The sequence below is a fragment of the Lepisma saccharinum genome, chromosome 7 (genome assembly GCF_977018435.1).
Source record: "Lepisma saccharinum chromosome 7, izLepSacc3.1, whole genome shotgun sequence".
Lineage (NCBI taxonomy): Eukaryota > Metazoa > Arthropoda > Insecta > Zygentoma > Lepismatidae > Lepisma > Lepisma saccharinum.
In genome coordinates, this window is record NC_139235.1 from 69,813,720 (window position 1) to 69,829,727 (window position 16,008).

Here is a 16,008-nt window from a genome sequence, read left to right on the forward strand (position 1 = left end):
AGGTTGAGTTCTTCTGTCTTTTTGTATACCACTATTGTGTCTTCTGCGTACCTTTCATATCGGATGTATTGTAGTTCTGGAGTGTGGAGTATCTCTTTTTCAGCCAGGTGCATGACGATGTTGGCTAAAGGAGCTGATAGCGGATTGCCCATCTCCGTATTTATATACTACCGCGTCTCTCTTTTCCCAATTATGAACACAGTGCAGTATTGTTTATTTTTTTACAGTAGCCTCTATTTTCCATTATAGCCATAATATCACCACGTTTTTATTAGAGATGGGATGGACTAGCTGATTGATTGATTTAAAATTTTAGAGTGCTTCAGGCTTTGCAGCCATTTTGCACCCTTCTAAGTATATGGGGGAAATCCCCTTATATAAAAACCCTTACCTTTAAATTAAAAGAAGAGACCTTTGAGAAAGGTTAAAAATGCAGGTTGTAAAGGGATTTTCACAGAACAAACACAGAATTTAAAAAAAGGCAAGGACAGTCTAAGAACTTCCTCTGAAACAGTGTAAAAGATAAAAAATAACAAAAAAGATAAAAAACATTGGTAAAACACAGTCATCATCTCCCAACATTTATGGATGGTAAATCATTGGGAAGGTTAAAACTCTGTCTGAGGAAATTAAAATAAGCACATGCGAGAAGAACGTGCCGAACACTTTATACAACGTTACAGGTATGGCACCGAGGAGGGGAGTTGTGCAAGACGGCTGTTTCAGATTCGAAGCAGTTAAGATGACTTTTTCTCGGCGAGAGAGAGTGGACGAGAAGGTCACCCACCATCTGCATCAGCAGACTTGGCGGTAACATCAGCTTCTTCCTTCCCCTTGATGCCTACATGACTGGGGACCCAGCAGAAGCAAACTAATTTTTACTCTATTGGTATGGGCATATCTGTGTATCAATAATATTACTGATAATTTGAGCCACTTTTTACTACATTTATGAATAAAAAAAATACAATTTGTATGTCATGGTTTTGTGAAGTAAATGTCTAAATACGCAGTTCATTATTGAAGTAAATCATATTGAATCACATGGTTACATACATTAATTGAGGAGGTGAATGAATGTTCTGCAAGAATCATTTGCAATTTTGCATTGGCTCAGTTATTGGAATCAGCAAATTTTACATCAGTAGTTTATCAGTACTGGGAAATACTTATATCAGTTTACTTTCTGAAATCAAACTAAATGAAGAATCCGTGTGCACATATAATTAAGGACTAAGGTTACAGATATTTGTCTGAGTTAACACCTTTTCCAACAATATTGAAGTGCACAAAATAACATTCCAAAAAACACCACATATAGAACAAATATTTTCACACTTTTGAGAAACAGAAATTTACAAATGGACACAATATCAATTAATCTGTAATGGAAAATAAACATGTATTACAAGCCTATGTCTTGAAAGCAGCTTGTGTGAAGAAAATCAACAGATAGGAGTATATTCTAGCCCTTCAGATGTACTTCAATGTCACTCAATGATCAATTAGGGGATTTTCCCTGAGAATTTTACGTTTTTCAAATTCCCTAAGATTTCTAGGTGTGTGTAGATACAAAGATCTCACTCCAGTATTCGATTCGATGAAAAATAAAAAAAATGTTATAACAAAAAGTCCTGGGCCCTAGTTATAAATAATAACTGCTTTTAGCAAAGATAGATAAAGATTGACTGATTTATTTTACTTCACTTTTCTGTCACACTGCCTAATCACAAAGATGACGATGAGTGATGATAGGTAAAATCAATGAAGTGACACTCACAAAGAACACCCAAGCTCAGTCCGGATTCAAAACCAGGACCTTAATGAAAGAGGAAATACCACAGGCTTCTATCTTGTTAGCTAACGATAGTGGGTAGTGGACAGGCCCAGATTTCCCAATAGGCCTCATAGGCCAGGGTCTAGAGCGGCACTTTGATAGGGGCGGCACGATTGTTTGTTTTAAATTTATAAGGAATACCTAATTCTCGGATTGCCTCCTTTTTTCTCCGGACACACAAATAGAATGAATTAATGTAGTTGTATTGTAAATATAAGTTAACAAAGAATATTTCTTAAGGGAGATAGGCTAGCAGGGCTCGGAACTAGTTTACTAATTTGTTGTTTTAATTACAGACTTTTTTGTTTCGAATTGAATGTACAGTATTGTGCTGATCCTGGTCGGTGATTGCGGCAAGAACATGAAGCCTGCTGCTTGCTTTTAAAAGACAACACCAGCTTGGATGCGTTCCAGGAACGCCATTCCTTGTTACTGCCGGCATCGATTTGTTACATTTTTTGTATGATGGTATGTACCTATCACTTAAATAAAGTAAAAATAAAAGTCTTCTCTGAAAAGCAAGGTAAATGTTAAAATGTAATTTATATAATTTATGTCACATTTTTTGTAAGCAACGATCATTTAATTAATACTGCATGCCGTTAATAGTAAAAATAGTAATACAGAAAATAATGATTTTTTTTCATTCTTGATAAACGGTATGGGTGGCGGCAGAGCTAGTTTGACCTAGAGGTGGCAAAGAGGTAAATCCGGCCCTGGTAGTGGACTCACGATCTTGCACCAAAGGTTACAGAGTTGTTTCACACTGGATATGAATGTATCTTCATCAATTTAATCTAATCAGCATTCATTCTCTAGTCATGATTAACCAAACACAGAGGAAAATTCATAAAAAAAATGATCTAAACTCTTTAAAACACCAGTTATTCGGATCACTTACTTGCATATTGTCGAAAGCTATCCCAACATTTGAACTAAAGTTCTCATTGAACTTTGGAATTTTTGCATAACGCTGACTGAAATGGGTGAGAAGAGTGAACTTGGCATTCATAGCCTTTCCAACTTCTATGGCTTGTGAAGTAGTGGAATGCATCTTCAGCCGAGCTTCCCCCTCCAACTCATCCTCCATTGTTGCTTCATGAATAAGCAAATCACTGTTCTTTCCTGCAAATTACAATTACAAGTATTAGGACAACATTTCAAGCAAAAATTCACTTGTGGAAACTGTGAACAAATATGGCCTACCTAATTAGTACTCACTGCTATGCCAAAGGACTTTTCCCTCCAAATATCAGAAGTAAAATTTGGATATATTAACAAATTGCAAACTCACACCTTTATCCATTATTTTTAAAGAATTTGCATGTTTTACTACTACATGATAGCATATCTGACATATTGTAACTAGGACTAACCAATATCTATGCTTGAAAATTGCAATAAAAGTTCTGCAAAATACTGAACAATATTAGCGTGTAAGCATTTCACTCCAATTTTGTGCGACAATTTACCAAGAGTTTTGCTTCAAAATATTCAAGAATTATGTTAAAATATTTGTTATGCAATCACAAGATCCAGTTTGTATAATTTCCAGGAAAATTAGATTCCGTGGCATTTTTGCAACCCTATGAAAGACCAACATTTCGGCTGGTATCAGTAAATAAATTCCACTTGATTCTGGCACCACTGGCATTGGGTTGACCCTAACCTTAATTCTTACTCTCATTTTTCTTATTTGATGTTTCTTTTCTGCCTCTTTAGGCTAATTGTGAAGAACTTCAAATGTTCCGTGGCCAGCTCAGTCACCTGATCTGACCCCACTTGATTTCTTCTTGTGGGGTAATGTGAAAAGTCTTGTGTACGAGACCTGTCGAGACTGAAGAGGATCGCGTTGCAAGAATTCTTGCTGCCTGTGACATTGTTCAAACGACCCCGGGGCTGTTCCAACGGGTACGCCAGAACTTTGTGCGATGATGGCATGCCTGCAGCGAAGCTGGGGGATGCCACTTTGAACAACTGTTGTGAATGTAGCAACTTGCCAAACTTGTGCAGGTAATAAAAGTATTACATCTTCATACACCGATTTTCGCTTATAACTTTCGACTAAGTCGTTTCCGGACCAGAGTTTCTTATCCCAAATTGGTACATGTGCCCTTCTCCATCATCCCTGAAAGTTTGTATCATCAGCCAGGAAACACCCTGTGTAATAGGAAAGATGGTGAGTTGATCAGTGATGGAATTTAAATACATTTCGGAAAGTACTGGTTGGAATTCATCTAGCAGATACCAGCTGATATTTTTCTGGCATATTGGTCTTTCAGTGGGTCTGCAAAAATGTCACATGACATTTTTGTGGAGTCTAGTTATCCTAAAAATTGTGCAAAAATTGAAACTTTCTTTTTATAAAATATAAAGAATGATATCTTCACTTATGAAAAAGTTGTGATTTAATTCCATATGACATCAATATATTAAAAACGATTGATTGATTTGCTTTATTTTACTTCGCTTTTTTTGCCACTTTTGGCTAATTTGCAAATATGACATGATGAAAGGACACTCACAAACATCTATGCCCAGGTCAGATTCAAACCTGGGACCCCCGGCTCAATGTTTTAACCACTCCACCACGGGGGCTATATTAAAAACGAAATAAAGTGACAACAAATACCTTGTTTTGTCCTTTGAATTTTCAGTCTGACTTCCGGTTCTTCTCCCAAGGGATCAGTCATACCTTGCAGCTACCACCCTGGTGGCATGAAGGTCACACATTTCTTCTTTTCTCCCATCCATGAAAGATGACATAAGCGAGTCCAAAAATTTGAAGGACAAAACAAGGCACAAGTTGCGACTTTGTTTTTAATTCCACACTTGTAAATTATATTTTTCACTAGTACAACCTGTAAAACATAATCTACAGTATGGCCAAGAAGTCCCCGTACTCCTACTTGTATGTATTCTGTTGAGAATGTGTTGAAAATTGGTCACCATTTAGTTATTTGGCAACAATTTTATTTTCGTGGTTGGCATGAAGGTCACGTGGAATGCTCGCTCGAATTCATCTGTCAGTTGTTGCACCATGGCTGATATGAGCAGACATGGTTAGAGTGCTGAAGAATGGTTAGTGACATATGTGTGAGTGCACAAATGATAACTAGGGGCATGCATATTTCGTTTTTGACGAAAAAACTGAAATATGAAAAAAAACACATTGTAGTGTTAATTTTTCATGTTTTTGAAAGGTGTGAAATGCATTTTGCTACCATGTTTTGGCACGAAATAATGCGAAATGAACTGCAAAATGCAAAATTAACTCAAACACGAAATTTAGGGTTTATTTACCGACGTGACACCTTCCGAGGTCTGAATTATCCTGTGAGTTATGCAATTCACGGAAAATTGATTAATTCTGTTGCTAATATTGGAGAAGCAAAAATGGACTCCTTTACACAGAAATAAACTTCATGGTCTGATAACTACATAAATGTGCTATTAGAAGTTAAATGTTAATTTTGTGTAGTAAGTGTAGTTTTTAAATCACATTTAGGATTGTATTCACAATTTTAAAATGAAAATGTATTTTTATATACAACTTTTCATCTGATTTTTCACCGCTATAACACTGAAATTTTGCTTTTTTATTTACCAAAAATATGTGCCTCTAACGATAACGCATCAGACAAATGATGTAACGTAATGTAAAGTTCCCAAATATGGTATAATAAATAATTATGTCATATATCTCTAGGGTAATATGTACTATGTAATATAATCTAGAGACATGGAGACTTCTCAATCACACTGTACAAAAATTGCATAATATACTACTCACCCATTTCTATTAGGTCACGGCTGGGCATGGTGTCGCCTGAATAAGTCAACTTCCAACCATCCTTGTGAATGACGGACACTCCAAAAGCATTTGGACAATGCCTCACCAGAACACTATTCACTTCTTTCAAAGCCAGCGAACTAAATAACCTATCACGTACATCATCGTCCAACATATTATTCTGATAAACTAGTGCCCCGTTTGGTATTAACATGAAATCATCAAGGATTGGTTCAAATTTGTGATGATAGAAGTTAAGCCAGAACATTATCTGTCTTGGAGCTAGGAGGAAAATTTTCTCAAAATCTCTCCGGAGAGTTCTAAAGGCTTTCCTTCGTCCTTTGAGAATGTTTATAAGTCCGATGTGATGGTCCGCGTGAAGATGGGAAACAAACACTGCCTTCAAATGACACAGGACATTGTCAACTTTATTTCTGCCAAAGAAACGCACCATTTGTCCATACGTGCTTTCACCACAGTCAAACAGGAAGTATTCATTCTTTCTGAAAAGGAAACAAAAGTATTAACACACACAAACACACAATCAGAAATCAAAACATGAAGTCAATTCAAAATACTGATGATTACTGAAATGGCCACCTTCTGCAATGTCTTATTGATTGATATGCTTTATTTTACTTCCCTTTTTGTGCCACTTTTGGCTAATTTGCGAAGATGGGGATGAGTGATGACATGATGAATAGATTTCACAAACATCCATGCCCAGGCTGGGATTCGAACCCAGGACCCCTGGCATCGTAGCACGGTGTGCTAACCACTCCGTCACGGGGGCTAGCCAATATGTCTTATTGTTAGAGAGATATTGCTAACTATTTTATTGAAATTGTGGAGGACCATATTTACAGACAGCGATTATTAGTGACTAATGGTCTGAACTATCATACTCTAATGTACTAACAGTTGGGCTGAAAAGTTCGTAGGCTAACATAGTAAAAAATATTTTTTTGACAAAATTCGATTTTATTATTCAATATAGTTGCCTTCGAGGGCGATACAATGATTATAGCGGTCATACAATTTTTCGATGCCATTTTTATAGTACGATTTCTCTTTAGCCTCAAAATAGGCCTCAGTTTCGGCGATTACCTCTTCATCAGTGCTAAATTTCTTTCCAGCGAGCATTCTTTTAAGGTCTGCAAACAGGAAAAAGTCACTGGGGGCCAGATCTGGAGAATATGGTGGATGGGGAAGCAATTTTATTACGGTTGAATATCGCTAAACATTGCTCCGAATCATCAAAACGTTGTTGCTTTTGATCGATTGTGAGCACGCGCGGCACCCATTTTGCACACAGCTTTCGCATGTTCAAATATTCATGCACAATATGTCCAACACGTTCCTTTGATATTTTTAAAGTCTCAGCTATCTCGATCAACTTCACTTTACGATCATTTAAAATTATTTTGTGGACTTTTTTGATGTTTTCGTCGTTAACAGCCTCTTTGGGGCATCCACTGCGTGCATCGTCTTCGATGCTCATTTCGCCTCGTTTAAATTTAGCAAACCACTTCTCAACGGTTGATTTTCCTGGTGCAGAGTCCGAATAATGTTTATCAAGCCAAGCCTTGGCTTCAACAGTATTTTTTTTCGCCAAAAAGCAATGCTTTATTAACACACGAAATTCTTTTTTATCCATTTTTTCACAATCACAAAAGCTGCTTCACTCACAATGCTATATCTCACGAACTAATTATCCGGCAGCTGTGAAATTTATACACGTATCTTTTGAAGGTTAGTACTAAGTAAAAATCACATGGATTTAATTCTAGTAACGCCATCTATGAGTCAGCCTACGAACTTTTCAGCCCAACTGTTATTCTAATACCCCTGCACAATATGTGCTTCCATGCACATCGTTCCACTCATACTGGCAAAACAAATTCTCTGAATTTTCCAGGTTTACCTTGCAATTTTGAATAATTTCAAAACTACTGATAAACATTTTAATCTGTACTACTAAATCTTCTGATTGTCTTACGTCTTGCAATCTCTTGCTAGGTCCTTTTAATCAAAAGCTTTCTCCATAAAAATTGGCACAAAATCTAATATTTAATATTTTAGGCAAGAATTTACAATACTGGACCCTTCTGTAATTTCTATGCATGGTGTCGCCTGAATAAGTCAACTTCCAACCATCCTGCTTATACTAACGAAATAATTAGTTGCAATGATTTATCTGATGTTCACATGTTGGGGTGAGGTGTAGATATTGTTCATTAACGTGTAGAAGTTGTAAAAGAAGCTTTTCTATTCTCGCAATGATTCTCCGCATACAAGTATGGAAACCATATTTGTTGATATAAACAATTGATGTTCACAATTGGTTACACTGTCTACAGTATTGCCACACTGTTGATTTCATACTTGGAGAACATGGATCGTGGAAGAATGGCGGAAGAGAACAGTAAAAAAAGTTGTTGATTACAGGTAAGTTTGGCAACAATGCATCGATCGTAAAATTGCAGGATACGAAAATGGCGTCTTCGATGAAGAACGTTTGCCATTAAAGTGCTACGAAAATAATTTTTTTATTGGTTCATTATCACAATTAGCGCAAAACCATTCACGGATAGCCCCACTGACCATTCTCGCTAAGGTAAGGTTAGGTTAGGCAAACATAGTTAAAATTTGTGGTCGTAAAACCATACACGGGTAGCCCCACAAACCAATTACGGACAACCCCATGAACTATTCATGGTAAGGTTACGTTAGGAAAGCATAGTTAAATTTGGGGTCGTAGTAATGTCAGGAATGCACATTTCGTTTTTTAAGTATTGGAAGCAGAAAAATCTTCCGGTAAATAATGAGCAATTGTGCATGTCTGTTCCGATCATGGACCACTCAATTTCGCTTATTTTGCAATTTGTACACGTAACTCCAAAATTTTAACTTCAAATTCGTTATTAGGCCTCAATTAGTGAGTATGCGAAATATTACAAAAATCGGGGAGGGATCCGGTATTGTAAATTCGCTCCATATTTTATTTTAATTCAAAAAATAAGTTCAAATATATGTGTTTCCCTATTTATGTGTCAGATGCACTTGGATTATTTTGCGAGATGTCACATCCAATCTCAGTAAATGTCGGGCATTTACCAACTATTTTGGAAAACTCATCAATCAAACCTGAATGTTCTCTAGCAACAATTATTTACACTGCTACTTTTGTGACTAACGAAGACCATGGTACAGCCTCATTTTACTACACTTGACTTTTTGATCAAGTAGCTTTGAAATTGAAGCTCGCTTGACACTCGAGCTTTCTCTCCCTTAAACTGCCATCTTGTCCCCTCTTCAGCCTCTTTTTTTAATGCTATCAAATCCTGCACAATGAATTTAGTAAGTCACAGGCTATTTTCACAATATTTTTGCATCTGTCCAAAGATTATTCTGTTTCTCAATTTGTACATGGTAGGTTAAAGAGGCTTATAGATTAATAAACATGAATTTTATAGCATTTGCATGCACGAGTTGTAATTTAATGTGCAAAAACAATAAATTTTCAAAAGTGTTATCAGTTATGGCATAATTGCTTTCCCCCCCTCCATTTTCTTATAATGACTTTAACTGTAATCAATCAGCAAATTGTCCATCACGGAAGGATGCATACGCATACAAAATATTATCATAAGCTTGTACCTTTATTCAGAATAATAAATTTGTATTGGATGTAACTGTTAATATTAAAAGAAATTATGTAAGCTAAAGAATATCACCTTTAAAGAAATTTTTGATACCAAATATCTCATTAGTCTTCATGTAACATGGCTACATATTTGATTATGCATGAAAACTCAATTACTGAATAACTTTTTAACCTGTATTCCAAATTCAATAAAATTTTGAAGATAATGGTTTGAAAATATAAGGAATTCATTGGTACTTCTAAATTTGCGATCACGAAAAACATTGCATCATATGCAATATTAGCCACAGATCTACTCAAAATGGAATTGATACCATTACAATTGTATAGCTAAAATTATTGGTCATCTTTACCAATAGAGTATTGATTGATTATCCTACTCCCTATTTACATACACCAATAAAAGGATAACAGCATGGAATATTTCTTGATTATATAGTACTAGTAGTGACATAAAATTACATACAGCAAAAGTAATGAGTAGAGGCATGCATATTTCATTATTAATGGAAAAATGAAATGTGAAATAACACAACATAATGTTTACTTTATGTTTTTGAAAGGTGTGAGGTGAATTTTCTTCCTACCATGTTTTGTTACGAAATGATGCAAGATGCGAAATTAAATCTCACAAAATTTAGACACTTACTGAAGTCTGAATTATCCTGCGAGTTATGCAAATCACAGAAAATTGATTAATCCTGCTGTAAAAAGTTCAGAAGCAAAAATGAATTCCCTCCCTTACACAGGAATAAACTTAATACTCTGGTAACTACATGAATGCATTAGAATGGAAATGTTTTCACTTTGTGTAATAAGTATAGTTTTCAAATCAAATTTGGGATTTTATTCACCATTTTAACACATCAGTATCGAAAACTTGAAACTTTACCATAAATATGTGGCTCTAACAATGACCAACATGTAATGCAAAACTTGTATGATATACCCTATATGTCACTACATAATCATCGCCAAATTTATGCAATTTGTTTTTGCAAAAAAGTAGTGTGCGACCATCATGTGTTTGTTTTTTTAAAAAATTTTGCTGGTATTACCAGTACTTAAAAATAATTTATTACTAACCTGTGTTCAATAAAAGATGAGGATGCACAGAATACTCGTTAAGATATATTAAAATTCAATATAGTTCAAATCAAAGCACATCATTTCTTCGTGACAGTTTAGCGAACATTTTTCCAGACTGAAGTTAACAAAATAGTTCTTGATTTGTGCACTATAGTCAAAATATTGCACCAGAGAAAATCTGAAGATCCTGCACCGCTATCATTGGTTTCATTATCTGATGCAATGAAAGGTTATGAACCAATTTTTGCACTGAAAAAAAATTACAGGGTGTGACATTAAACGGGGAAATATGGTACAGTACAGAAGGTTGTTTCATTCTTATGGCAGTGAAATTCGTCCCCATTTTAGTAGGCTGTAAAACTCACCAGCGAGCATTTTCTATGTGAGAGCCCTGTTCATGAACAATAGCACGACAACGGAGCTTCCATTGTAGGAGACATCTATTGAGTACAGCCTGACCAAGTTTTGCCCACTCGTCCTTGCACACTTTCCAAAGACCACCAAGCGTAGTTGCACGACATTTTTTGATGTTCCGTTTCAGGAGGCCAAACACAGAAGTCCATAGGTGCTGCATCAGGGGACTTGACAGGTATGTCTCTAAATGGGATAGCCTTCACACCTGTCTCCTTTTCCATACAGGACATGTAGGCCCCTGTTCTTCTTGCAGTATAGCTGCTGGCCTTGCCGTGGTGGATGTGCACTTTGTCGATGTCATTGCCATACAAAGCAGGGGCATGTTGGCGGTAGATGGGGTATAATACGTGCTCGATGTAGTAGGCTCCATTCACCTTCACATTCGATGACACAGTGTGTATATGAAGCTTCCCATTTGCACAGAAACCTGCCCCTACCATAAACCCTTTCGGGAAACTTTCTTTGCATGATCCTTCCCATCGATCGAGCGGTAGTAAATTGCACGTATCTGCTTGGATCCCATCAAATACACGCATGCCTCATCTAAGGTGATAACATAACGCTATTTGTTGCCTGCCGGGTAGCCTTCATACAGCCGTTTGCATGCCACCGTTGTGCAATGTGCTTTGCTGTGAGAACATGAACCTGTTGCTTGTGTGCATTTTTGAGCCCCAAATTCTGGCGTATGATTTAGTTTACAGTTGCTGTTGACCATTGCACACGTCTGGCTATGTCCCGTTGTGTGGGTGGATTCTCCTTGTTGACACACTGGCGTACCTTAGCAATGACGTCCTGACTGCATTGTGGAGCAGGTTGCCTCTTTTGCTGCTTTTCACCTGGCAATGCCTGGGTTGAAGATGGGTTTGCATTGCGATGGATTCCCTCATCAGACACTGTGAAATCTTTCATCTGGCACTGCTTTTTAATTCGACTATAGCTGTAGCCTATGTCGGAAAGGGCTACAGCCCTCCCAAAAGGGGTGGAGTTTCGGAGGCATGTTGATCACACATGACTCTTCTTTCCCTCGTTTGTTCGATTAACTGTTTGGCCTTTGGATGTTATGTGGATCACGCAAATACAGCGCCTCTGGTGGCGATTCAACAATGCTACCATAAGGATGAAACAACCTTCTGTATAAACTTCTGGCATGAATCAAAAGTACAGGCAATTGTATTAGCATACAATGGAACAATTCTAGTCAATCTTAAGCCAAATTCAAGCAATAAAACCTTGTAAATTACCTTGACTGGATAAGAATACCACTTGTATTCCGAGTTTTGTTGGGGATGCAGGACCCAGTGCCAAGAAACAGAACCTCTGGGAAAGAGGTTTCACTTCTCTCGTGCTGAGCCAGCTGCTCCTGTAGAGTTGCTAACGTCTCCGGGAAACCATCAACTGCCAACGTCTCCTGGATATATTCCTCTGGATTTAAAGCTATTTCGCATGAACTTGAGGGGAAGAAATTAAGACATATGATTGGTAATTAATAGGGGTGGTTTTACAGGTACTAAAATCTCTAAAATAGGTACTCTAAAATTTAAAAAAGGCATCAAAATAGGCAATACAACATGAACTTGTAATTTCAATTTTCTTTCGTCGCTTTCACAGTTATTTGCAGAGAGGAAACAGAATGTGCATTAAACACTCAATTTTAATTTTTATACATTTAGAACATTAAAATACACTGAAACAAATCTACAAAAAGCTTAAAAAATAAATCTCTTTGAAGGAAAGAAACAATAATTGAAGGACTTGGGAGTAAGTGACATTTTGGTCATTATTGAGAATGGAGTTGAACTGTACTGGTAGTGTTTAGTTTCGTGAACAGATGACAAACCTAGAAGTGTTGGAAGTTTAAGTATCTAAAAGTTGTTTCGTGTAAAGTATGGTAAGTACTAGGCTCGTTCAAGGAAAAAGTTTCCCTATGTTGCAAAAAAATTATTAAGTTATGGACAAAAATCAAGTTGCACCAAGTAGCATGGTCCTTTCTCACTTTTCAATATAATTTCCAAGGCGGCACAAGCATTTGTCCCATTGTTGCACAAGTTTTTGAAAGCCATCTGCAAAAAATTCGGGGTCCAGGGAACGAAGAACACTTTTCACGGATGTCTGAACCTCCAAATCAGTGTGAAAACGTTGACCCTGCAGCTGGGACTTCGGTGCAGGAAACAAGTGAAAGTCATTTAGGGCCAAGTCGGGGCTGTAGAGAGTGTGGTAACCTTTCCCATTTCATTTCTCGAAGTTTATCCTGTGTTAGTCCTGCCGAATGGGGACGACCATTGTCATTCAAAAGAATGACACCAGCAGAAAGGAGACCAGGACGTTTGTGTTGAATTGCTTTTTTCACTTTCTACAGTGTTTGGCAATATTGTGCAGCATTGATTGTCTCCCTTTCTTCAAAAACTCTGTGAGCAATATTCCACTGGAATCCAAAAAGACAGTCACAAGAACCTTACCCTGCAATGGTTGAACATTGAACTTTTTCTTCACAGGGGACGTGGGATGTTTCCATTCCATCAACGTCCGTTTGAATTCTAGAGTGTAGTGATGAACGAAGCTCTCATCCTGAGTCTCACTACGGCAGATAAAGTTGTTTCCTTTATTGTGGTACTGGGTCAGATAATCCAGGCAACATGTCATACGCATCATGAGATGTTCTGCAGTGAGTTGTCTTGGGACCCAACGCGATGAAACCTTCACGTATCCCAATTTTTCGTGGATGATTTTGTGTGCAGTCCCGACGGAAATGTTCAAATCAGCGGCTGCTTCACGAACCTTGATTTGACGGTTGGCCAAAACCAGTGCATTCACTTTGTCAACCAATGTTGCGTCACTGACTACAGAAGGCCCACCGGGCCGATCTTCATCGAATATGCTTGTTCGTCCTTCAGAAAACGATTTGCACTACCTTCGCACCATTTGCACTGACATTACAGAGTCTCCATAAACAACAACCAACTTCCTGTGGATGTCGATAGGAGCAAGACCATTTGCCCACTCATACCGGAGCACAGAACGAATCTCTTTTACTCCACACCGCCAAAACATGTTGTTCTGCCATGACTCGCTACTCCTTACGGCCAGAGCACGTTTCACACAGCATGACACACACTAATCAGGTGCCGCGCATGTGCGGTAGTCCACACGAACATTGCACTGTGTGTAAATGTAGAGGAAAGACGAAAGAACACATTGCTAGTTTCATTTCATTATCGGGCTTGTACTTTAAATAAAAAATAAAAAAAAAAAGGAAACTTTTTTCTTGAATGATTTTTGTAACAAAGATGGTGGCGAAACAGCGGTTGCAGAATTGCAACAGGTCTCAGAAAGTTACCGAATTTTTGGGCTACACAGATGAGAACGAGTTAGAAAGTGTATGATTCTCATAAAGATCTGGAATAGGTACAGTAAAACCTCGTTAATCTGGACTAATGTGGGGGGATAAGTTCACCGGTTTAACGAGAGTCCGGATTAACTGAAATAACCTAAAAGAACAGTAGAAAGTGCATTAAAACTCAGTTTATAGCAACAAAACAAGTTTATTATGGTGTATTTAAAGGGGCCTAAATACACTATGCAAAGTCTGCGGGAAACAGAATTTCATCAGTGGTTGACTGCCTTTTCTTTGGGAAGTCCTCTTCTTGACTTCTAGCCACATTTAAAACATTGCATTCTACTTTTCTTTTTTGCCTGTCTGGCTTATCGCGGTCCGGATTAACAAGGTTTTACTGTACTACCGAAAAATGAGGAGGATACCAATGCAGAGGTGAGTAAAACTGTGCATGGCCACGTATATTCTATTTCATGTAAAAACGTGTTCTCTACTGTAGATACCAGTGTGTACATGCAGTAGTGCTCATGATGGCAGTTTCAAAATAAATGTTACTCTTGTACCTGGATGTCAAATGCAATCTAGTAGAGAAGCATATACTTTCCTTCTACTACAGTTTGGTCCAAAAAAATATCTCCATCCCCACTTGCAATATTTGTTTATTTCGTCATATATTTCAACTTAAATCTGAATGCCATAGGAACGCCAATATTATTTATTTTAGAAACAAGTATCAATTAACTGGTGACTGTAGATAAGAATACTATTGACATCCTCACACAGATAATCGACGTGAATTACATCATACATACACAAGAATTGAATTGTATTTTATTACGTGTATGTTTGATGACAATGTTGTAGATGGTTGTGCTTCTTTTTATTTCTGCTAAACAATTTTATTTCAACACCCCAGAGTAATCTGGACAAGTACTGACTCGACCAATTAATGCATGAGAGTGGAAGCGAGAACAATGGTGGGAAAAATGCGGCTGCAGCCACCATCCCTTTGCATCAGCGCACATTGCTTTGCTCTGCTCACTCGCTTTCTCCCCTTCACTACCATATGGTCTTGCTCCACGGATTCCCAAGACAAAGTATAGGTAGTTCTTTATTAGTAAACTTCAAAATTATTGGTTAAATTAGGTTAGTTTTTATTCTCATGTGCTTTCAATAAAACCTTTGGGTGGGGATAATTTATTGGACCAAACTGTAGATATAAATAACTGAAGTCACATAGAAATTAGTTTGACTTTCAATTGGTTATACACATTTAAGGCTGCTTTAAGATACCATGCTTTACATGCAACATCAAAAATTTATTGCACTTGAGGAATATGTGATATGATCTTCAGAATCGTATCAATAATTCGGAACTGCTTAGTGTTTTATCAAATATTTCTTCAATAATTCGGAACTGCTTAGTCTTTTATCAAATATTTCTTTCATAAATATGTAATGTGCATTTCAAAAGTTATGATATTTTTACGGTCAATCTAATTACCAACCTATTTGTAATATCATTAACTTTTGTATTTATGATATTTGTGATTTTGATGAAAGCAAATTCTTTTATTGTTGATATTTAATTGCAAATATGTGTTCTTGGTTCAAAATTATAACTATTTTAATCCATAAGAGCTAAATTTCAGTGAAATTTATTAAAAACAAAAGTCCTATGAACATTTGAAATCATTCATTACAAATATGTCAAGTTAAAGAAAAATATAACTGTTGTTGTTGTCTTTAAGATCGAGAAATCAACCTTATGTATAAATTGCTTATTGAATCACAGAAATCTAATATTGCCATTGGATAGTCTAAGTAACACAGCTTTGTATCAAGAGAGGCACTTGTGAATCACATTTGGTTTTTGC

At 36.9% G+C, this 16,008-nt stretch overlaps 1 protein-coding gene across 2 annotated transcripts in view; it reads right to left on the minus strand.

Annotated features, from left to right (window-relative positions):
• RNaseZ (ribonuclease Z) overlaps positions 1-16,008 on the minus strand; it is a 46,160-nt gene that overhangs the window by 10,824 nt on the left and 19,328 nt on the right. For both annotated transcript variants that reach the window (XM_083125406.1, XM_083125405.1), the window contains exons 6-8: positions 12,042-12,248; positions 5,631-6,133; positions 2,739-2,962 (exon numbers count right to left, since the gene is read on the minus strand). In XM_083125406.1, coding sequence (XP_082981532.1) covers positions 2,739-2,962; positions 5,631-6,133; positions 12,042-12,248 — 934 coding nt within the window. The remainder of the gene's footprint in view (positions 1-2,738; positions 2,963-5,630; positions 6,134-12,041; positions 12,249-16,008) is intronic.